General features: G+C 41.3%; 1 protein-coding gene across 2 annotated transcripts in view; it reads right to left on the bottom strand.

Annotated features, from left to right (window-relative positions):
• Positions 1-398: 398 nt before the first annotated feature.
• Positions 399-25,382, bottom strand: part of nudt4a (nudix (nucleoside diphosphate linked moiety X)-type motif 4a) — a 35,476-nt gene continuing 10,492 nt past the window's right edge. The window contains exons 2-5 of one of the 2 annotated variants that reach the window (XM_014148245.3): positions 19,838-19,948; positions 15,408-15,452; positions 14,791-14,878; positions 399-2,565 (exon numbers count right to left, since the gene is read on the bottom strand). In XM_014148245.3, the coding sequence (XP_014003720.1) occupies positions 2,327-2,565; positions 14,791-14,878; positions 15,408-15,452; positions 19,838-19,948 (483 nt within the window). In that variant the 3' untranslated portion in view covers positions 399-2,326. The remainder of the gene's footprint in view (positions 2,566-14,790; positions 14,879-15,407; positions 15,453-19,837; positions 19,949-25,382) is intronic. The other variant, XM_045697030.2, reaches the window with a different exon arrangement.

Below are 25,382 nucleotides of genomic sequence, written 5' to 3'. Positions count from 1 at the left end.
ACCAGTAATATTAGTACCGCAAAGATCCTTGGAATTTGCTGACTGAAAAGCTCAGACAAAATCAAAAAGTGATCACAAGACACATTATGTGCTAATAAGGAAGGCAAATTCAAGTCAGACCAGCCCCTGCCCAGACAGAAACGATAATGCTTGTAGACATGCCAGACCACTGCATTCCTTGATAGCACTTCGCCTTTCTTCTGCCACCATTCTTATAGTAAACTCTTGGTGGTCTATAGAATGCAGGTCTATAGAATGAGTATCTTGCAATGCCTCTGAAGGGTTGCTGACGTTTGAAAACTTGGGTATGTTACATTTGACTAAAACATTTAATAACACACAAGCTATAATCATCTACTTTGAGAAACTCAATCATCAACAACATAGTCCAGTTTTGATATTTAAATATAGTATCTTTATTTAAGAACGAGAGTGAAGAGCAGAGAACACATTATGGGTACACATCTGTGTATACATGCAGTTGTGTAACCCTCAATCACTTTGATTGGAAAGATAAAATAACTAAGACATGCTATTTTAATGTCTTTACTAGACTTTATGTAATAGCATCAGTTTTTGTTCCTTTCAGTTATATGTCAAAGCCAGAGCTGACTGTGTCCTTCTTTGAATTTGGTGAGTTGATCACTATATGTTCTTGTTTATGCTCTGTCCTGTTTAATTCCTCCAAATTCTAATGATATAGGGGGGGAAGAGTCCCGTTGAAAAACAAATCATATTTCTCAGTAATAATGTACATATAAAAAATGTACCATTTAACAAAATGGAGTCGTTTTGGCAACACTTGCTAAATCCTCACATACATTCTAAATACAATGCAAAAGCATCATAGTCTCCTTGACACAAGCCCTCTCAAACCTTTCTATGACAATCTGTTTCTCCTCCAGCAAAAAAATAGCCGGGTCAAGCAGACTGACCAATGTACTCACATTTAGTTTTTTTTCAATTGTCAAGTGAAACAAAATGTGAGCTATCACACAATCAGGCTGGTTTCACCAGGCTAGTAAAAGTATCTGTGCTAAAATGATCTGTTTTCACTCCCAGTGACCACATTCAAATCTTATGAATTTGACACACATTACACAGATTACTATGGCTGTTAAGGCAATTGATAGGACTCGATTCTCTCTGTTCTGTGTTCCGTTTGAAAGACACGTCAGTCACAGGCCTTCATGCTTTCACTAGTCAATCATGCAGGCCCACAGAAAAATATCCCTATAAGTTATATTATAGCCCTCCCAGAAAAATATCAATGTAACTTGGAATATGTTCCCACTTAAAACCTATTTGTTAAAACAATTATTGGGCTATATTCCATATATTCTAAAAATAAATATGTACAAATCTTTTGTTCTTGTGCAATACTGTGTGGTTGAAGATAAGCAAACAGTCTTAAATGATCCAGTTTCTAGGCCAAAGCTGCTCTTTCAAACTCACTATGTAAACTAGAAAACAGCTCGTAAGGGCATGGAAATGGTGCTACTTATTACTATACAACAATAAGCAGTAGGACAACAATCAAAATGGGCAAATAAAAATTAGATATCACTTTCTGACTAGTGGTTTAGACATTTTCCCAAATAAGTTATTTACTTGTTCAACAGGAGATATCTCCATTAAATGTACTTTGGCAGTGAAGAGTTAAAGATATGAGACTTAAACTAAGCAGCAATTGGGGTTTTGGCATAAAGGACATGAGCCTTTCTAGAGCGAACACAACCTTCTATTGGCCTACCAGAGCTACTTCCTGCAGAAAGCAGTTTACCAAAGGGCTGCATTGACCAAATAACATAGTAGACTGACTTTATGGAATCAAAATGTAGAATAAGAATAACTTGAAACAAATGACCTCTCACTCTGAGGTTGATGTCATTCTGATGACTAATGGATTCAGTTAAGAGATTAGCTTTAAGGTCCAGTTTTTATTAATAATATATATCTTTATTTGGCTGGTGACAGTTGATAAAAACAATATACTAAGAAAAATACTGAATATCCATTTGATACATTTTCGCACTCTTCAAGCCCCCTAATAAAATAATGAATTCCTTTGAACTTTAGAACTGAACATATTAAGAGTCAACACAGAAACAAATCCATGCAAAAAGTATGTTCTGGGTACGTCCTCTCTAGAGTCCTTTCGGGTCCTACTTAGCTTGGTCCCAGATCAATTTGAGCTCTTGACAACTCCATTACGGTCATTGTCAAGCCAAACATGACCACAAGGAGTTGGCAAGATGGCAGAAACAGACTGGCACCTAGGCTAGGTCCTCTTATGATGCTGGTTCCTTTGATTGCGATGTCTTTCCTATCTGTTGACCAAGGGTGGTCCTCTATCTGTCCCCTGTGTGGAGGTGACGTAGTGAGGGGCTTTGTCGTCCGTCAGGGGGGAGACCCAGGTGTTGCCATTGGTGGGGTCACAACAGGTGGAGCTGCAGGTGGGGTTACAGGTGACTGTGAGGCGGCGCAGGTACTCCGCATGGACAGGCTTGTGGCACTGCAACACTTGGATAGCCTCGTCGATCTTGAACCACTTCCGTTTCCTACCTGAAATAGGTAGCGCAGAAAGAGAGAGAGAGAGAGGTCAGATGAGGGCTGTATTAAAGACCCAATGCAGACATTTTTAATCACGATTTCAAAACATTTCGGGTTAACGATTAAGTACCTTACTGTGATTGAAAACAAACAAAACAGCTTTAATATTGCAGATGTATAACCCGACCACCCCTCCCCTATATGGAGTAAACTAATAGACAACAACACTTAGGCTTCTACAGTCATGGCCAAAAGTTTTGAGAATGACACAAATATAAATTTTCACATAGTCTACTGCCTCAGTTTGTATGATGGCAATTTGCATATACTCCAGAATGTTATGAAGAGTGATCAGATGAATTGCAATTAATTGCAAAGTCCCTCCTTGCCATGCAAATTAACTGAATCCCCAAAAAACATTTCCACTGCATTTCAGCCCTGCCACAAAAGGACCAGCTGACATCATGTCAGTGATTCTCTCGTTAACACAGGTGTGAGTGTTGACGAGGACAAGGCTGGAGATCACTCTGTCATGCTGATTGAGTTTGAACAACAGACTGGAAGTTTCAAAAGGAGGGTGGTGCTTGGAATCGTTGTTCTTCCTCTGTCAATCAGGGTTAACTGCAAGGAAACATGTGCCGTCGTCATTGCTTTGCACAAAAAGGGCTTCACAGGCAAGAATATTGCTGCCAGTAAGATTGCACCTAAATCAACCATTTATCGGATCATCAAGAACTTCAAGGAGAGCGGTTCAATTGTTGTGAAGAAGGCTTCAAGGCGCCAAAGAAAGTCCAGCAAGTTGAAGGACCGTCTCCTAAAGTTGATTCAGCTGTGGGATCGGGGCACCACCAGTACAGAGCTTGCTCAGGAATGGCAGCAGGCAGGTGTGAGTGCATCTGCACGCACAGTGAGGCGAAGACTTTTGGAGGATGGCCTGGTGTCAAGGGCAGAAAAGAAGCCACTTCTCTCCAGGAAAAACATCAGGGACAGACTGATATTCTGCAAAAGGTACAAGGATTGGACTGCTGAGGACTGGGGTAAAGTCATTTTCTCTGATGAATCCCCTTTATGATTGTTTGGGGCATTCGGAAAAAAGCTTGTCCGGAGAAGACAAGGTGAGCGCTACCATCAGTCCTGTGTCATGCCAACAGTAAAGCATCCTGAGACCATTCATGTGTGGGGTTGCTTCTCAGCCAAGGGAGTGGGCTCACTCACAATTTTGCCTAAGAACACAGCCATGAATAAAGAATGGTACCAACACATCCTCCCAGAGCAACTTCTCCCAACCATCCAGGAACAGTTTGGTGACGAACAATGCCTTTTCCAGCATGATGGAGCACCTTGTCAAAAGTGATAACTAAGTGGCTCGGGGAACAAAACATCGATATTTGGGTCCATGGCCAGGAAACTCCCCAGACCTTAATCCCATTGAGAACTTGTGGTCAATCCTCAAGAGGTGGGTGGACAAACAAAAACCCACAAATTCTGACAACCTCCAAGCATTGATTATGCAAGAATGGGCTGGCATCAGTCAGGATGTGGCCCAGAAGTTAATTGACAGCATGCCAGGGCGGATTGCAGAGGTCTTGGAAAAAGAAGGGTCAACACTTCAAATATTGACTCTGCATCAACTTTATGTAATTGTCAATAAAAGCCTTTGACACTTATGAAATGCTTGAAAGACACTGAAGCAGCAAACTTTGTGAAAATCTATATTTGTGTCTTTCTCAAAACTTTTGGCCACGACTGTACTTCCAGTTTATACATACTATACACATTTTACGGACACAGTATATTTTACAATAGTTACATTTTCCTTGTTTTTAGTCCCATCCTTCAGCTAACCACAACCCATCCCATCTTGATTTCTATTTGCCATATATTTTTCAACTGTGCATTTTCACAAAAGTTCTGAAACTATATACATTTTACAGACACAGTATATTTTACAACAGTTATCTTATTTTTAATCCCAACCTTCAGCTCCACTCAACCCCTCCCATCTATCTCTGAACACCATACAGTTTTGATTTCTATTTGCCATATATTTTTTTAAATGTGCTGAGATGTTTCACAAAAGTTTGGAACCTTTCTATTCTCATAGTTTCTACAGATTGTAAATTAATTATTTTTTGCTAAGAATATTATTATATTATTGATCGATTGGACTATGACTTTTAAATAACCCAGCAGTGCTATTTTCAGAGTTAGCTTCAGGTAAGATGTTGCAATTCTTCAGCCAATCCTAAACCTGTGACCAAAACAAGCTAGATATGAATAGCACCAAAACAAATTCTCTAATGATTCTGTCTCTTCACAGTAAAATATGCAGAGCTGGGATGGTTGTATCCCCAATATATACAGTGCATTCCAAAAGTAATCAGACCCCTTCAACACATTTTGTTACGTTATAGCCATATTCTAAAATTGATTAAATTAAAAAAATAAATCCTCATCAGCCTACACACACCCCATAATGACAAAGCGAAAACAGGTTTTATAAAATGTTTGCAAATGTATATAAAAAAACAGAAAACCTTTTTTACATAAATATTCAAACCTTTGCTATGAGACTCGAAATTGAGCTCAGTTACATCCTGTTTCCATTGATCATCCTTGAGATGTTTCTACAACTTGATTGGAGTCCACCTGTGGTAAATTCAATTGATTGGACATGACTTGGAAAGGCACACACCTGTCTATATAAGGTCCCACAGTTGACAGTGCATGTCAGAGCGAAAAACCAAGCCATGAGGTCGAAGGAATTGTCCGTAGAGCTCCGAGACAGGATTGTGTCTGGGCACAGATCTGGGGAAGGGTACCAACATTGTTTTGCAGCATTGAAGGTCCCCAAGAACACAGTGGCCTCCATTATTCTTAAAAGGAAGAAGTTTGGAGTCACCAAGACTCTTCCTAGAGCTGGCCACTCAGCCAAACTGACTAATTGGGGGAGAAGGGCCTTGGTCAGGGAGGTGAACAAGAACCCGATGGTCACTCTGTCATAGCTCCAAAGTTCCTCTGTGGAGATGGGAGAACCTTCCAGAAGTACAACAATCTCTGCACCACTCCGTCAATCAGGCCTTTATGGTAGAGTGGCCAGATGGAAGCCACTCTTCAGTAAAAGGCACATGACAGCCCGCTTGGAGTTTGCCAAAAGGCACCTAAAGGACTCCCAGACCATGAGAAATAAGATTCTCTCGTCTGATGAAACCAAGATTGAACTCTTTGGCCTGAATGCCAAGCGCCACATCTGGAGGAAACCTGGCACCACCCCTACGGTGAAGCATGGTGGTGGCAGCATCATGCTGTGGGGATGTTTATTCAGCTCCAGAGTGCTCAGGACCTCAGACTGGGGTGAAGGTTCACCTTCCAACAGTACAATGACCCTAAGCACACAGCCAAGACAATGCTGGAGTGGCTTCGGGACAAGACTCTGAATGTCCTTGAGGGGCCCAGCCAAAGCCCGAACTTGAACCGGATCGAACATCTCTGGAGAGACCTGAAAATAGCTGTGCAGCGACACTCCTCATCCAAACTGACAGAGCTTGAGAGGATCTGCAGAGAATAAGTGGAGAAACTCCCCAAATACAGGTGTGCCAAGCTTGTAGCGTCATACCCAAGAAGACTCATGGCTGTAATCACTGTCAAAGGTGCTTCAACAAAGTACTGAGTAAAGGGTATGAATCATTATGTAAATGTGATAAAATATACATTTGCAAAAATGTCTAAAAAACAATTTTTCTTTGACATTTTATGGGGTACTGTTTGTAGATTGATGAGGGGGAAAAAACAATTTAATTAATTTTAGAATAAGGCTGTAATGTAACAAAATGTGGAAAAAGTCAAGGGGTTTGAATATTTTATGAATGCACTGTATATAACCTTTTATTGGTTGCAAGAATTCTGTATAATAACTTAAAATTGAAGAACTAAGTTTTGAATCCAGCGTTGTTTTGTGTATCAGTTCATGAACTATATGTCATGGAATCGGTACATCGAAAATATTTTCCCAACTATTTTGCAATCTATATGGCACAGCTGGCAATTGTTTAGTCCTTAAATGGAACTGGTATACTTTTTTGAATGAATCAGAATTTTCTTCAACCAATTTTGATCTTTAGTGCAGGGCCGACAGACAAGTTCCTCACTTTCTCCCACTTCCATTTGCCTCTTCCATTTTTGCGCTAATGCCGCAATTAGTTGGTTGTAATTTTGAGTAGAGCAATGCCTGCCATCAAGGCAAAGAGTGGCTACTTTGAAGAATCTCGAATATAAAATATATTTTGATTTGTTTAACACTTTTTTGGTTATTACATGATTCCATATGTGTTATTTCATAGTTTTGATGTCTTCAAGATTATTCTACAATGTAGAACATTTTTTAAATAAAGAAAAACCCTTGAATGAGTAGGTGTGTCCAAACTTTTGACTGGTACTGTACATATACAAACATTTCTAAAAACCTGTTTTTGCTTTTTCATTATGTGGTGTTGTTTGTAGATTCATGTGGGGGAAACAAGTCTCTAACTGTTGCCACTTGCTATAGACCTCCCTCTGCCCTCAATACCATATGTGAATTGATTTCCCCCCATCTATCTTCTGAGCTTGTGCTACTAGGTGACCTAAACTGGGACATGCTTAACACCCCGGCCATCCTACAATCTAAGCTTGATGCCCTCAATCTCACACAAATGATCAATGAACCTACCAGGTACAACCCCAAATCTGTAAACACGTGGCACCCTCATAGATGTCATCCTAACTAACTCGCCCTCCAAATACACCTCTGCTGTTTTCAATCAAGATCTCAGCGATCACTGCCTCATTGCCTGCATCCGTAATGGTTCTGCGACCAAACGACCACCCCTCAGTAGATGATGCCTGGCTATTCTTTAAAAGTGCCTTCCTCACCATCTTAAATAAGCATGCCCCACTCAAAAAATAGTTGAACTAGGAATAGATATAGCCCTTGGTTCCCTCCAGAGCTCTCTGCCCTTGACCAGCACAAAAACATCCTGTGGCGTTCTGCATTAGCATCGAATAGCCCCCGTGATATGCAACTTTTCAGGGAAGTTAGGAACAAATATACACAGGCAGTTAGAAAAGCTAAGGCTAGCTTTTTCAAACAGAAATTTGCATCCTGAAGTACTAACTCAAAAAAGTTATGGGACACGGTAATGTCCATGGAGAATAAGAGCACCTCCTCCCAGCTGCCCACTGCTCTGAGGCTAGGAAACACTGTTACCGCTGATAAATCCACGATAATTGAGAATTTCAATAAGCATTTCTCTATGGCTGGCCATGCTTTCCACCTGGCTACCCCTACCCCGATCAACTGCCCGGCACCCTCCACAGCAACTTGCCAATGCCCCCACCATTTCTCCTTCACCCAAATCCAGATAGCTGATGTTCTGAAAGAGCTGCAAAATCTGGACCCATACAAATCAGCCGGGCTAGACAACCTGGACCCTCTCTTTCTAAAATTATCTGCCGAAATTGTTGCAACCCCTATTACTAGCCTGTTCAACCTCTTTCATATCGTCTGAGATTCACAAAGATTGGAAAGCTGCCGCGGTCATCCCCCTCTTCAAAGGGGGTAACACTCTAGACCCAAACTGCTACAGACCTATATCTATCCTACCCTGTCTTTCTAAGGTCTTCGAAAGCCAAGTTAACAAACAGATTACCGACCATTTCGAATCCCACCGTACCTTCTCCGCTATTCAATCTGGTTTCAGAGCTGGTCATGGGTGCACCTCAGCCATGCTCAAGGTCCTAAACGATATCATAACCGCCATCGATAAGAGACATTACTGTGCAGCCGTATTCATCAACCTGGCCAAGGCTTTCGACTCTGTCAATCACCACATTCTTTTCGGCAGACTCGACAGCCTTGGTTTCTCAAATGATTGCCTCGCCTGGTTTACCAACTACTTCTCTGATAGAGTTCAGTGTGTCAAATCGGAGGGCCTGTTGTCCGGACCTCTGGCAGTCTCTATGGGTGTGCCACAGGGTTCAATTCTCGGGCCGACTCTCTTCTCTGTATACATCAATGATGTTGCTCTTGCTGCTGGTGATTCTCTGATCCACCTCTACGCAGACGAGACCATTCTGTATACTTCTGGCCCCTCTTTGGACACTGTGTTAACTAACCTCCAGACGAGCTTCAATGCCATACAACTCTCCTTCCGTGGCCTCCAACTGCTCTTAAACGCAAGTAAAACTAAATGCATGCTATTCAATCGATCACTGCCTGCACCTGCTCGCCCGTTCAGCATCACTACTCTGGACTGCTCTGACTTAGAATACGTGGACAACTACAAATACCTGGGAGTCTGGTTAGACTGTAAACTCTCCTTCCAGACTCACATTAAGCATCTCCAATCCAAAATTACATCTAGAATCGGCTTCCTATATCGCAACAAAGCATCCTTCACTCATGCTGCCAAACATACCCTCGTAAAACTGACCATCCTACCGATCCTTGACTTCGGTGATGTCATCTATAAAATAGCCTCCAACACTCTACTCAACAAACTGGATGCAGTCTATCACAGTGCCATCCGTTTTGTCACCAAAGCCCCATACTCTACCTACCATTGCGACCTGTATGCTCTCGTTGGTTGGCCCTCGCTTCATACTTGTCGCCAAACCCACTGGCTACAGGTTATCTACTAGTCTCTGCTTGGTAAAGCCTCGCCTTATCTTAGCTCACTGGTCACCATAGCAGCACCCACTCGTAGCACGCGCTCCAGCAGGTATATCTCACTGGTCACCCCCAAAGCCAATTCCTCCTTTGGTCATCTTTCCTTCCAGTTCTCTGCTGCCAATGACTGGAGCGAACTGCAAAAATCTCTGAAGCTGGAGACTCATATCTCCCTCACTAGCTTTAAGCACCAGCTGTCAGAGCAGCTCACATATCACTGCACCTGTACATAGCCCATCTGTAAACAGTCCATCTATCTACCTACCTCATCCCCATACTGTACTTATTTATTTATCCTGCTCATTTGCACCCCAGTATCTCTACTTGCACATTCATCTTCTGCACATCTACCATTCCAGTGTTTAATTGCTATATTGTAATTACTTCGCCACCATGGCCTGTTTATTGCCTTAACTTACCTCATTTGCACTCACTGTATATAGACTTTTTTGTTTTCTTTTGTTCTACTATATTATTGACTGTATGTTTTGTTTATTCCATGTGTAACTCTGTGTTGTTGTATGTGTCGAATTGCTATGCTTTATCTTGGCCAGGTCGCAGTTGCAAATGAGAACTTGTTCTCAACTAGCCTACCTGGTTAAATAAAGGTGAAAAAAAAAATAATAAATATAAAACAATTTAATCAATTTTAGAATAAGGCTGTAACATAAGAAAATGTGGAAAAAGGCAAGGGGTCTGAAAATGTTCCGAATGCACTGTATGTGCTTCTTGTTGGACTTCCCCATACAAACATTTATTTGAAAACAGTGGCTAAACCTCTGTAGTCCTTTACACATTATCCCCACCCCTAAACACCAATCAGCTCTGAAAAAAATTACATTAATACTGTTGAATGTTGTGAACTTTAGTAGGATTGGACATTTCTGTCATTCCTCCTGTGGTGTTTATGAAGCTATCACCTCGGCTTCCAACCAAAGCCTCTGTATAATGCGTTCCCATAAAAACAATCTGTCCGGTTAACTATCAGTTTACGTTATTTATACATCTCTTTAAAACCACTTTCTCCTGCCGTCCAATTGCAACACATATATTATCATTCAAGTATTTTGCAAAAGGCCCTCCAAAGTGCCCTCTGACATTAAAATGGGATACTGAGGGCGAGTAGTGTGTGTATGTGTGTGTGTGTGTGGGGGGGGGGGGGGGGATACACTGACCCCTGAGGTAGCGCTAGCGCTAGCCCTGGAGGAGAAGATGAGTGTAACTTGTAAGACAAGCCCACAAATGTAAAGCCTGATCGGGCACAGTCACAGGCCTTGTCTAGGGCAAGAGAGGACAGAGGGAGGGGCCACAGTGCAGTGACTGGAAAACAACTGTGCACAGCAAATATGCTGAAAGTGGCAATTTTAGGCCCTTTTTAGACCTACTGTATACATGTCTCCTGTAAGATCTTATGACCCGTGAACCGTACATGACACAGACAACATCTTGGTGTCATTATACTCCTTATAGTGTGCTCTAACTTAAGGAGTATGTCTACATTCTGAAATACAACTTTCACATTCTTTTATTTAACATAGAATATTAATATGTTAAATAAATGAATTGGAAAATGTGTATTTCAGAATGTAGACATACTCCATATGTTAGAGCACACTATAAGGAGTATAATGACACCAAGATGTTCTGTGTCATGTACGGTTCACGGGTCATAAGATCTTACAAAATTGCCACATTCATCACGATTTTCTCTAAAATGTTTGTGATACAAATGTCAAAAGCATGTCAAATGTACCTCCTCTCAATTAAGTATGTGAGAATTGGCAGAACAATCTGACATACCAAAAATATTTCCTGCTCCCGTTGGTGTGGAATCGCTCCACTGGCTACCGCCTCCTAAATAAATTATGGTGATCATATTTTAATTACAGCGCTGTGTAGAATGTGTCTAGTTAGTGTGGTGTTTTCTCCTGTACAATATTTACTTGACAGTCATTTGCACAGATACCACATAGTTACAGAACATGGAAATTGTCTTCATGTAAATATTACACATATACAAGTAACTTATTAAAAAACGCAATTTGGCCAGTTTCATCTCATTATAATTTGATACAATTTTATTTACCTTATATAGATATACAAACTAAGTTTTAAAACATAAGTGAACGTTAACTGTACAGTCATGGCCAAAAGATTTGAGAATGACACAAATATTAATTTTCACAGTCTGCTGCCTCAGTTTGTATGATGGCAATTTGCATATACTCCAGAATGTTATGAAGAGTGATCAGATGAATTGAAATGAATTATTGCAAAGTCCCTCTTTGCCATGCAAATGAACTGAATCCCCCAAAAACATTTCCACTGCATTTCAGCCCTGCCACAAAAGGACCAGCTGACATCATGTCAGTGATTCTCTCGTTAACACAGGTGTGAGTGTTGACGAGGACAAGGCTGGAGATCACACTGTCATGCTGATTGAGTTCAAATAACATTCATCTCTGATGAATCCCCTTTACGATTGTTTGGGGCATTCGGAAAAAAGCTTGTCCGGAGAAGACAAGGTGAGCGCTACCATCAGTCCTGTGTCATGCCAACAGTAAAGCATCCTGAGACCATTCATGTGTGGGGTTGCTTCTCAGCCAAGGGAGTGGGCTCACTCACAATTTTGCCTAAGAACACAGCCATGAATAAAGAATGGTACCAACGCATCCTCCGAGAGCAACTTCTCCCAACCATCCAGGAACAGTTTGGTGACGAACAATGCCTTTTCCAGCATGATGGAGCACCTTGCCATAAGGCAAAAGTGATAACTAAGTGGCTCGGGGAACAAACATCGATATTTTGGGTCCATGGCCAGGAAACTCCCCAGACCTTAAACCTGTTGGGGCTCGGGGGCAGTATTGAGAAATTTAAAAAAAAATATGTGCCCATTTTTAACTGCCTCCTACACCAACTCAGAAGCTAGGATATGCATATTATTAACACATTCGGATAGAAAACACTCTGAATTTTCTAAAACAGTTTGAATGGTGTCTGTAAGTATAACAAAACTCATATTACAGGCAAAAACCAGTGAAAAATAGATTAAAAAAAATGTGAATTTTGTGACTGTACTATTTAGTGTCATTGTTTTATAGATACCATAGTGAGAAAGGATTCATTTCGCAACACCTACGGCTTCCACTAGATGTCAACGATCTTTATAAAGTTGTTTGAAGCGTCTATGATAAACAGAGAGCAAATTAGAATGCAAGGAAGTTGACATGTCGTCACTTCATTTTTTGCGCCTGCGCATAAATCTGAGAAGCGTGAGTTTGTCATTAATTGTTTATCAAGACATAGGATAGGTTGTGTGAAAATATTACTGATGTTTAACGTTAAAAGTGGACCAAAAGATTAATGCTAAACAACGTTTGACATGTTTGAACGAACGTAAATAGATTATTTACTAGGTTTTTTTAGCTTTTCGGCGTGATTTTACAACCCCCCCCCCCACCACGTTTTGTGGGAGCATAATGAACGCTAACTACTTGGTGTTATTTGGACATAAATTATGAACTTTGTCAAAAGAAACCACATTTGTTCCGGACCTGGGATTCCTGGCAGTGCCTTCTGATGGAGATAATCAAAGGTAAGGGGATATTTACAATGTTATTATCGATATTAGATGATGCTAACTGTATAGCATAGCTTATTGTACTTAGCATAGCACCCCGTTTATTGCAAAATGTGATTTCCCAGTAAAGTTATTTTGAGATCTGGCCATTCGGTAGCAATTACGAGATGATAATATATTATTCTTTGAATGACAATATTATAATTTACCAATGTTTTCGAATAGTAATTTTGTTATGTTCACCGGAAGCATTTCAGAGAAGAAAAAAATCTGAATTTCACGCTACTGTAAAATGCTGTTTTTGGATATAAATATGAACTTGATGGAACAAAAAATGCATGTATTGTATAACATAATGTCCTAGGAGTGTCATCTGATGGAGATTGACAAAGGTTAGTGCATAATTCTAGCTGGTTTCTGCTTTTGGTGACGCCTGACCTTGAATTGAAAATGGATGTTTGTACTTTTGTGGCTATCTACTGTCCTAACATAATCTAACTTTATGCTTTTGCCGTAAAGCCTCTTTGAAAATCGAACAATGTGGTTAGATTAAGGAGATGTTTATCTTTTAAATTGTGTAAAATAGTTGATTGTTTGAGAAATTGAAATTATTAGATTTTTGATGTTTTGAATTTCCAGCCTTGTTAGCAATCCCGACTCGGGGTTCATTGCTAACCTGTAGCCCCAACAGGTTAATCTCATTGAGAACTTGTGGTCAATCCTCAAGAGGCAGGTGGACAAACAAAAACCCACAAATTCTGACAAAGTCCAAGCATTGATTATGCAAGAATGGGCTGCCATCAGTCAGGATGTGGCCCAGAAGTTAATTGACAGCATGCCAGGGCGGATTGCAGAGGTCTTGAAAAAGAAGTGTCAACACTGCAAATATTGACTCTTTGCATCAACTTTATGTAATTGTCAATAAAAGCCTTTGACACTTATGAAATGCTTGTAATTATACTTCAGTATTCCATAGTAACATCTGACAAAAATATCTAAAGACACTGAAGCAGCAAACTTTGTGGAAATTAATATTTGTGTCATTCTCAAAAATGTTGGCTACCACTGTATTTTCAAACCATTCTTCAAATGCTATTTTGAATTCCAGCTAGACGCTGACATTAGTGAAGTTCAACAGGTGTTTGACAACTATTACTGTAGACATGTACGTGTCCCTCTTGGCCAGTTTCCTAAGTGACAACAGAGACCCTGTCAGTCTGTCGGTCTTAATTCCCCTCTCAGGGTGTACTAGAGGTCTCCTACTAACTGAACTTAGTTCAGCCTCTATATGAAGCCTTATCGTCATAACATGAAAGTGTTCAATTTCTTTAACCTATTAACCTTGTACCTATTTAATAAATCCATTGTAATTTTACCAATCTAAAGAATTTGTTTTTTGATACAACATGAGTACTACTGTATGCATGAACCCCTCAAAGAGCAACTCCAACTTACACACTCCAAGCAGTATTCGTGCGTTTGTCTTTTCCTGATATAAATGACATACTGGAATTGACTTTTATACACTCTCTATTAATAGAATTATCAAATATTATATATGATGATTTTCATTAAGTACCCTGGAGGTAAGCTAAAAGTCCTCAAACCTAATTTCACAGGCCTGGCTGCTTAGGAGATCAAAACCCTTTTGTTTCGTGAGGCACAAGTGTGTTTGTGTGTTGCAATGTTTTGATGTCCACATCACAGACTGGGAGAGAGAAAGGCCAGGGCCCAGGGTGTGAGAGAAACAGAAGAGGGGGGGGGGGAGAAAGAAAGACGTAGTGTTGTAGGAAGAAAAGATTGTTTGTCTAAATTTCTCAAGAAAAGTTCCCAGTTTCCCACCAATTGTGTCGGAGAGGAAATGCTTAGACGAAAGACATGCATGAAGGTCTAAAGAGATGTGGGAAAATAGTGCTCCCTAACCAGATGTCATCATACAGTAGAAGCCTACCTATGTTGACAGAATCCTCCCAGTCCTCCAAGGTCTCTGTCACAGTCAGGACATAGACGTACGTCCTGTGTTTCCTGTCCTGGTTGTGCTAAAAGACAGACAAACAGACTGCTTCAAATCATAATAATACCCTTTCAGTCTTAGAAGTGTTTCTGTATTACATGCAGGGCTTTTAAGTGTTGTGTTGTGTTGTATTCAAACTTTTTCACTGGGAACCCCATTGTTTTGCCACCCCAGGCCAAATCTAATGACACAACCTTAAAATCAATGTTAACATCAACAAATAACCTGATTCATTTATTTTTCTCTCTCTCTTATTCTCTATTCTTTCTCTCTCTTATCAAAAATAACCAAAATACATTTACTAAAAAATCTGTACTTCTGTACTATTTTTGTATTTTATTTGTTGCCCCCCCCCCACCCCCCCCCCCCCCCACCCCCCACAATCAAAAACAATATTATGTGCCGACCCCACTACAGTTTCCTCACGGATTTGAAAACCACTTATGTAAGGTTTAAGGAATTGGGCATAATAATAATAATGTGAGCAATGTTTTGATATGTGATACATGCATTATGATATACAGTGCTATGACATGATGGTTTGTGAGGCTTACTTCGAAAACCCCCAGTAGCCTGCCAAGCTTTCCCTTTACACCAGCCTGGACAGTGACACAGACATACAGATAACAACAAAGGACAGTCAGCTAGTATATAAACACCAGTATAACACCAATACATTCCCACATCCTACATTATACACTTTTAAAAGTTACGTTACAGGACTAGCATGTAGTGCACAGAAAGCTGTACTATACTGTTAAATTACCTTCAGCAAGACAATTCATTTCAGAAAACCGAATCAAATTCTCCTAAATGTAAGTGTAGCATATGAGGATGTGTGAAACTCCCTCCTCAGCCTGAAGTGTCCCCACTTACGCTGCCGAATAGCTAGTTTTTCGGTGGCACGACTGGGTAAGACCTTTTAGGAGATGGTCACGTGCTTCGAAGGCTGAGGTCCTGAGTTCAAGGCTCGGTATGAGCTGAATCAGGGGGAAGTGGTATTCGCTAAGCAAGCAGTGTAACGTCCTTTAAAATGGGGCCATGACCCATATTTTCAGTTGCGCTCAGCTCAACGCTGGGGTCGCTGTGGAGTGAGTTTCAGGGGTGAATGTAGCAGAGGGGAGGGGGGGGGGGGGGATCTGTGAAACTCACTCCACAGCCTGAAGTGTCCCCACTTGCGCTGCAGAATAGCTAGCTTTTCTGTGGAGAGACTGGGTAAGACGCTTCAGGAGGGTGTGTTTGCGAGGCAGATATCCTGGGTTCAAGCCTTGGTAAGAGCTGAATCAGGGGAAAGTGGTACTCACTAAGCAAGCAGTGTGATGTCCTTTACAAAACCAAATACATTTCTTTATGATAGTCATTTATCACAAATTAAAACAACTAAAAAATAATCCATATATCATGATATTCACAAGCAAGAAATGTGCTCGTTTTGGTAAAGCACATATCCCATCTGGACAGGAGGAATACCTATGTAAGGATGCTGTTCATTGACTACAGCTCAGCATTCAACACCATAGTACCCTCCAAGGTCATCATTAAGCTTGAGACCCTGGGTCTCAACCCCGCCCTGTGCGATTGGGTCCTGGAGTTCCTGACGGCCGCCCCCAGGTGGGGAAGGTAGGAAACAACATCTCTCAACACTGGGGCCCCACAAGGGTGCGTGCTCAGACCCCTCCTGTACTCCCTGTTCACCCATGACTGCGTGGCCATGCACGCCTCCAACTCAATCATCAAGTTTGCAGATGACACAACAGTAGTGGGCTTGATTACCAACAACGACGGGACAGTCTACAGGGAGGAGGTGAGGGCACTCGGAGTGTGGTGTCAGGAAAACAACCTCTCACTCAATGTCAACAAAACAAAAGGAGATGATCGTGGACTTCGGGAAACAGCAGAGGGAGCACCCCCCTATCCACGTCGACAGGACAGCAGTAGAGAAGGTGGAATGTTAAGTTCCTCGGCATACACATCATAGACAAACTGAAATGGTCCACCCACACAGACAGTGTGATGAAGAAGGCGCAACAGCGCCTCTTCAACCTCAGGAAGATGAAGAAATTTGTCTTGTCACCTAAAACCCTCAAACTATTATCGATGCACAATTTAGAGTATCCTGTCATGCTGTATCACCGCCTGGTACGGCAACTGCACCGGCCACAACCGCAAGGCTCTCCAGAGGGTGGTGAGGTCTGCACAACGCATCACCAGGGCAAACTAGCCACTGCCTGTTCAGACTTGAAATCATTGGCCACTTTAATAAATGGATAACTAGTCACTTTAATAATGCCACTTTAATAATGTTTACATATCTTGCATTACTCATCACATATGTGAATAATGTATTCTGTACCATCTATTGCATCTTGCCTATGGCGCTCGGTAATTGTTCATCAATATATTTATATGTATACATTCTTTTTCCATCCCTTTACTTGCATTTGTGTGTATTAGGTAGTTGTTGTGGAATTGTTAGATTACTTGTTAGATATTACTGCACTGTCGGAACTAGAAGCACAAACATTTCACCACACTCACAATAACATCTGCTAACCATGTGTATTTGACCAATGAAATTTGATTTGATATTTTCCCCAACCCATGACGACAGGTTTGACAGTACTCTACCCTCACCCCCTGCAAAAGCTGGATGGGAACATCAACTGACTGTGGGATATTTTCATGCCGAGACGGAATTTCAGCAGATCAACGTGACTAGCCAAAGGGAACAGCGTGTCTCTGCTCCCATAGAACTCAGTCTCAGCATCGCCCATGAAGAGGACTGCATGTTAACTCTCTGTTCTGGGTTTGGCCCGTCTCAAGAGAGGATCCCCAGGACTGAAGCGCACAGCAGTCTGGTCCGGAAAATAAAAACACGTCCAAGAACACAGGCTAATGATCATAGCTATAATGTTACCCTGGTTCCAGATCGGTTTGTGCTATCTTGCCAACTCTATTACTGTCATTGTCATTCATCACACCAAACAGAGATGTAGTGGAGAGGGTAGACGCATGTAAACGGCATTTAAGCAATAGTTTTATTTTGCACAAGCATTTACCCACTTCTTGCGGAAAGATTCATTGAAAGTATAGAGAGCTTTACTTTACTCATCGCAAACGGCGATCAGCGTTTACCCACTTTTTTAACACTACATCACCGATGCCAAACAATGACACGTTAGGGATGGAGTTGGCAAGACAACACAAACAGATTGGTGACCAGGCTAATATATAGGCCTAATGTCAAACAGAATGTTTGTGAAAGAAAGCAGATCAATTAAATGGCGGATAAGAAACATTATGGAGGTGGGTGACATTTGGCCGTGGAGCAAGTTCAAAACTCATCATACCGTTCATGAGAATATCCTACGGTCCACTAAGATATAACGGATTGTGATGTATGCATGAGAAAAAAGATTAAAAGATTCTTGTGACCTGGCCGCTGACTGTTTTGGGAGCCTGACAACAACTGGCAGCATTCCAGGACTGGAGCCCATGGCTCTGGTCACATGATCCTGTGGAAGAGCCATAATTCAGGTTTAGGTCCCTGTACCCCTCCCGGGTCCCACTGGCTGGGGCTAGGTTACCAGGACCACCAGCTCATATAACACAGGCCTCTACCAGCACACTTCAGCTCTATGATTGGATAATTCCAATATGTTTTGGGGGAATTGTAAAATAATTTGTAATGTAATAAAATTAAGTAAACTGCCCATGGTTGAAATACAAAGATAATACTTGAGGGTAAAAAACAAATCCACATTTTTGACAAACATGGGCTCAACAGGGCTCAAATCCAAATCAAATCGAAATGTATTTGTCACATGCGCCGAATACAACAGGTGTAGACCTTACAGTGGAATGCTTACTTACAAGCAAACAATGCAGTTAAGAAAAATAAGTGTTAAGTAAAAAATAGATAAGTAAAAAATACAAATAACAAATAATTAAAAGAGCAGCAGTATAACAGTAGCGAGGCAAAACAGGGGGTACCGGTATAGAGTCAATGTGCGGGGGCACAGGTTAGTCGAGGTAATTGAGGTAATATGTACATGTAGTTAGAGTTAAAGTGACTATGCATAGATAATAACCAGAGCGTAGCAGCAGCGTAAAAGAGGGTGGGAGAGGACAATGCAAATAGTCTGGGTAGCCATTTGATTAGCTGTTCAGGAGTCTTATGGCTTGGGGGTAGAAGATGTTAAGAAGCCTTTTGGACCTAGACTTGGCGCTCCGGTACAGCTTGCCATGCCGTAGCAGAGAGAACAATCTATGACTAGGGTGGCTGGAGTCTTTGACAATTTTTAGGGCCTTCCTCTGACACCGCCTGGTATAGAGGTCCTGGATGGCAGGAAGCTTGGCCCCAGTGATGTACTGGGCCGTACGCACTACCCTCTGAAGTGCCTTGCGGTGTTTAGCCACCAAGAAGGAACACATGACAAAACTGAATTATGTTGCAATAATCACAAGATCGAAAAAAAATCTGACACTCAAGCGCAAATGAAACCTCCATTAAACTTCCATTATGTCTTTCTTTGGAGTGGATGTGTTGAACTTGACAGAAGAGTGGATGGACAATTTGAGTTATTAGCTCCCAACAGCCTGTGTTGGTGTGCAACTCATTTAACTCTATTCAGGGTCATGTCTCTCTCAGGACGAGAAGGACGTGGGTAACTGGACACTGTCTCTAAATGTCACCGCTCCATTCCTCACAGCTGTCAACACGACACCCTGGGGCAGAGCATGGCAGAACACACATGGAGTCCGTGAACAAGTCCTGTCATTCTTTTCACTTAACCACTAAACCATTAGCTCAACTGGCTGTCTGTGCAGTGTATAACATGCTCAATCTAGAACGTTTAGAACCAAGGTCTCCCCTTCAACCTAAGTCTACAAGGGCTATTCATTTAGCTAGGAAACTGTTCCTCTAACTTGGTGCATTACAGATAGATGATTAGGATAATAACATTTCTATGGGTGGGCTCACCTCTTCATACACCTCTCTGACTGCAGCTCCACATGGCTCCTCCTCAGGCTCCATCCCTCCTCCTGGGACAATCCACTGGTCTGGGTGCCGACTGCTGCTCACCAACAACACCTGCAAAGGCCAAAGGGTAAAGTAAGCCAATGATACTCAAATAGTAGGCCACATCTGTCCCACAAGCCTCTAGTTTCTGGCCAGTGGAGTTACCTAACTACACTACCTCACAGTCCAACAAAGGTGCATGAATTGCGGGATAAACTGAATGTGCGGGAGTCTAAACATATTCCCCCTTACTAGCAATGACTTTGCTGATAGCTACTTTGAGAAAACATTTACTTACTATGACTGATGTGTGGTTGTCCCACCTAGCTATCTTAAGATGAATGCACTAACTGTAAATCAAATCAAATGTATCAATCAAACACGTGTTTAGCAGATGTTATTGCGGGTGTAGCGGAATGCTTGTGCTTCTAGCTCTGACAGTGCAGTAATATCTAACAAGTAATATCTAACAATTTCACAACATATACCCAAAATACACATAAATCTAAGGAATGGATTAAGAATATATACACCACCATTCAAAAGTTTGGGGTCACTTAGAAATGTCCTTGTTTTTGAAAGAAACAATTTTTTGACCATTAAAATAAGAAATTCAGTGTAGATATTGTTGATGTTGTAAATGACTATTGTAGCTGGAAAAGGCTGATTTTTAATGGAATATCTACAGTTGAAGTCAGGAGTTAACAAACACCTTAGGAAAATACATTTCAACTCAGTTTTTCACAATTCCTGACATTTGATCCGAGTAAAAATGCCCCATCTTAGGTCAGTTAGGATCACCACTTTATTTTAAGAATGTGAAATGTCGGAATAATAGTTGAGAGAATGATTTATTTCGGATTTTATTTCTTTCATCACATTCCCAGTGGGTCAGAAGTTAACATACACTCAATTAGTATTTGGTAGCGTTGCCTTTAAATTGTTTAACTTGGGTCAAACGTTTTCGAGTAGCCTTCCACAAGCTTCCCACAATATGTTGGGTGAATTTTGGCCCATTCCGCCTGACAGAGCTGGTGTAACTGAGTCAGGTTTGTAGGCCTCCTTGCTCGCACACGCTTTTTCAGTTCTGCCCACAATTTCTCTATGGGATTGAGGTCAGGGCTTTGTGATGGCCATTCCAATATCTTGACTTTGTTGTCCTTAAGTCATTTTGCCACAACTTCGGAAGTATGCTTGGGGTCATTGTCCATTTGGAAGACCCATTTGCAACCAAGCTTTAACTTCCTGACTGATGTTTTGAGATGCTGCTTCAATATATCCACATCATTTTCCTTCCTCATGACGCCATCTACTGTGTGTGCACCAGTCCCTCCTGCAGCAAAGCACCCCCACAACATGATGATTGATTGCACCAGATATTATTTAGGGACTTCATAGCAAAGGGGGTGAATCCATATTCATGCACCGCTTTTCAGTAGTTTTTTTTCTTTTATAATTTTTTTTAACAAGTAATTTTTCCCCATTTCACTTCACCAATTTGGACTATTTTGTATATGTCCATTACATGAAATCTAAATAAAAATCTATTTAAGTTACAGGTTGTAATGCAACAAAATAGGAAAAACGCCAAGGGGGATGAATACTTTTGCAAGGCACTGTATATTAACCCCCCTCACCCCTCACCCTGAAGGCTGTACTACATCTGGGTATCTGACCATTGACATATACAGTATGTCGTATAGTATATCTGACACCAGCAGCAGTACCTTCCAGGGTGAAGGGGGTCCGTGATGGGCAAAGCTGCCAGCAGAAGAACCCCCAGCTCAGCTCTGTGCCAATCACATGCCCACCCATGCCCAGGTCTATAACCATGGCATTTAACAAAAGGTGGCTGAGAGTCAGATGGCAGCAGGGTACAGGTAAGGTGATCTACCCACAGTGTCTGGATCCAACATGAATATATTTCTGGTCAAACAGATTGAAAAGGGTCTTAGAAAACATCTACCAGAAAAAGTCTTAAAAGGAATTAGAAATACACCGACTATACAAAACATTAAGGACATCTGCTCTTTCCATGACAGACTGACCAGGTGAATCCAGGTGAAGCTATGATCCTTTACTGATGTCACTTGTTAAATCCACTTCAATTAGTGTAGATGAAGGGGAGGAGACAGGTTAAATGATTTTTAAGCCTTGAGACAATTCAGACATGGATTGTGTATGTGTGCCATTCAGAGGGTGAATGGACAAGACACAAGATTTAAGTGCCTTCGAACAGGGTAGGTGCCAGGCGCACCAGTTTGTGTCAAGAACTGCAACGCTGATGGGTTTTTCAGGCTCAACAATTTCCCATGTGTATCAAGAATGGTCCACCACCCAAAGGACATCCAGCCAACTTGACACAACTTTGGGAAGCATTGGAGTCAACATGGGCCAGCATCCCTGTGGAACGCTTTCGAGTCCATTCTAAGACGAATTGAGGCTGTCCTGAGGGCAAAAGGCAGTGGTGCAACTCAATATTAGGACGGTGTTCCTAATGCTTGGAAAACTCAGTCTACATCAAAACAGAATAATGTTGAAGACCCCTGCCAACTAACATCAGCCCTTATATTTAGTTCTGGAGAAATTGTTCTGCCTTCTGTAAGTTTAAGAAACATTGCCATGAAATTCCATTCACAAAAAAAAAACATATATTTTTGAATATTTTTGAATCACTCTCCCTCATGAGAAAGGATACTGAAAGTTCACAGAAGTAACAAGTTAAGGTAGGCCTATCAACTAGTTAGTGTCAGTTCAGTAAAGAAAAGTAGAGTATAGTTAAGTACAGTACAATAAAGTTCAGTACACAGTAAAGCCCACTAGAGTTGAGTGCTCTCTGCATTGTACTGTATTGTACTATACTTTACTGTGTTGTACTGTACTCTACTGAGCTCTACTGTGTTGTACTTTGATATCCAAATCTGTGAAACATAGACGTGTATGATTGGTTCAGATTTGGTCCGGTCTGGACAAACCAAATTTGGTCTTGTTTTGGGGGCAGAGTGCATTAAATAAATGAATATGTTTGATTGTCACACACAGGATAGGTGCAGTGAAATGTGGAGATGTACAGGGTCAGCCATAATAGTACAGCGCCCCTGGAGCAGATTAGGTTTAAGTGCCTTGCTCAAAGGCACAAACAATAGCCAGTGTGTAGAATAATACCCAATATGCAAAGGAGGTTATTGCAAATTTATAATTTTGAGTACCTATTTAGGATACATCACCATGAAGATAATGACATTCATATCCATAATTATGCATTTGTGTAGTACAGATCAGGGACCCATGGTGAAATTCCATTACCGGATGTAAATCCACTTCACTTCCTGTAGCTCCATAACCAAAATAGATTTTTTCAACATTTGTGTGTCATGTCATAGCTGACACCCCATTCTTCCTGCAGATCTCGTTTTTGGAAAACGTGGACACAAAAAACCGAAGGAGATTTTAACAAAATTCTGTTCCCGAACTTAGTATCTGCACAGTTCTTCCAGTAAAAGTGTTTTTGTAAAAATGTAAAATTGTTAAAAGTAGGCCTTGTACATAGTTGGATGATTTGCTAAACTTTAAAATCAATGGTTTTTGTCTCAGCGCAATTCCGTTACTGTAGAATTGCCCGCAATCTCAGAATTTCTAGGTGTTATCGGGTGACCAAAATAGCCCTAGTGAACGTTGGAAAGATTAAACTGTGAATTGGCAAACTTTAAGATTACAACCCAAAGGATCACAAGGAGTGACTGTTTATAGGCTGGGATTATTGAAGTAAATACTTATCATGCAACAGGGTGTGTAACACTACCTTTGAGAATTGGCACAGAAAGAGGAGTCTCACCCACAGTAACTATGTTTAAATACACAGCCCAAGATGTTTGGAGAAACATTGGCAGCAGCACTCCTACACACAACTCCAAAGCATACACTCTGTCAAGAATTCACATGAACGCAACACAGAACACACACTCTCTCTCTCTCTGGTGCACACTCACAACCAAACAGGTTTCGCAAAAGCACTGGATCAGCAGTTGCCTTTCTGCATGAAAACCACAACAGTTTAGCAGAGCAGCTGAATAACTCTGACCAGTGACCAGTCCTGATCCAACATACCAGTGTGAAGGCCTTGTCAAGAAGTTTCAGTGGTGAGAAAACCATAAACAAGCTCACATTACTGCATCTACTTATGAGCCTGGCATCCACTGATTTCGCTATGTTTCATGCTATTCCACTTGAACTGAAACAATGGTGAGTGCAGCGTTCAGTCTGGCTTAACCAGGCTACCTTCTAATGGTACACCAGCTCAACTTGGCAGAGTGATTCAATTGAATTCATTGCATAGATTTTCATCATAGCCTTCGTTAATGCAAAAAAATTGTGGCTGGGACTGTTTTTCCTCCTGATAGTCAAATGCTATGCATCGTTATTTAACACCAAACTGTCTCTGTGTCTGTCTTTTAAAGAAGTGAAAAATCCATTCTATGGGGGAAGCTACAAATCTAATGTACCCATCTCTGAATGAAAATGGCTCCTCAGATGCATGTATGACAGATATTTCTTACAGAATGGAGATCTATGCCCTGAGGGGGGATTTCCTGTGTTCACACCTCTTCATTGTATTACTGTGAGTAACTCTGCCAACTTACAAACACGTCTCAGGTAAGGTTAAGTTCAGTTGAGTTCGGGGAAGGAATCTGAGGATCCTGTTGTCTGGAGCCAACAACAACACTAACTTCCTCCTCTTGTCTAGAGCCTGTTCCCAGATCTGTTCCTGTCCACCTGGTCTGCTGGGTTGTATTCATGAGGGCACAACGTAGCAAAACCTTTTGTAGCGAAGACCAAAAATGAGCATTTCTCATTGGACAACTTTAGTCCCTCCCCGTTTCAGTCAGTTTTCTTACATTTGGTGCCTAATGAATATGACCTCTGGCCTCATCTCTGGAGAGTTTACTGACATCTTGAGGAAGGGATTGTAAAGCAGGCATGCAGACTGGCTGGATAGCCTACCACAGAGAGTGTGAAACACCAGACATGAAATCAAAGACAATATAACCTATTAGAGACGAGTACCATAGCTTACTAGAGAAAGAATGGGTGAGAGAGTGAGTCTGTGTGTAACAGAGAGAGCGAGAGAGAGAGAGAAGAGGGGGAGATAGAGAGAACAAATAAAGAGAGCCTAGGTGAGAGAGGGGAGAGGTGGGAAAGTGAATCTGATGGGGGGGAGGGGAGGGGGGGGGGGGTCATTCCATGTCATTTTAGCAAGCCATGAAATCCGTCATCATAGATTGTTCTGAAAGTTAGAAACAGATAAGATAAGCATTCCAGAAACATTATTTTGTTTAAATTTAATCTCTGAGAAATTAAGCTGATTGATTGCACCCAAATTGGCCATTTAATTTATTGGATTCATATAATATTCTTTAATGATAGTACCTAATATCCGATTTGGACAAAAAAACGTTTTTCTAACAATGAGTAAGACATAGGGTGTGGGTGGTAATACATCCTGGTC

The sequence above is a fragment of the Salmo salar genome, chromosome 16, assembly GCF_965601325.2.
Source record: "Salmo salar chromosome 16, fSalSal1, whole genome shotgun sequence".
NCBI lineage: Eukaryota > Metazoa > Chordata > Actinopteri > Salmoniformes > Salmonidae > Salmo > Salmo salar.
The sequence above is the reverse complement of the archived record's forward strand: the minus strand, read 5'-3'. Positions and strand labels throughout refer to the sequence as shown.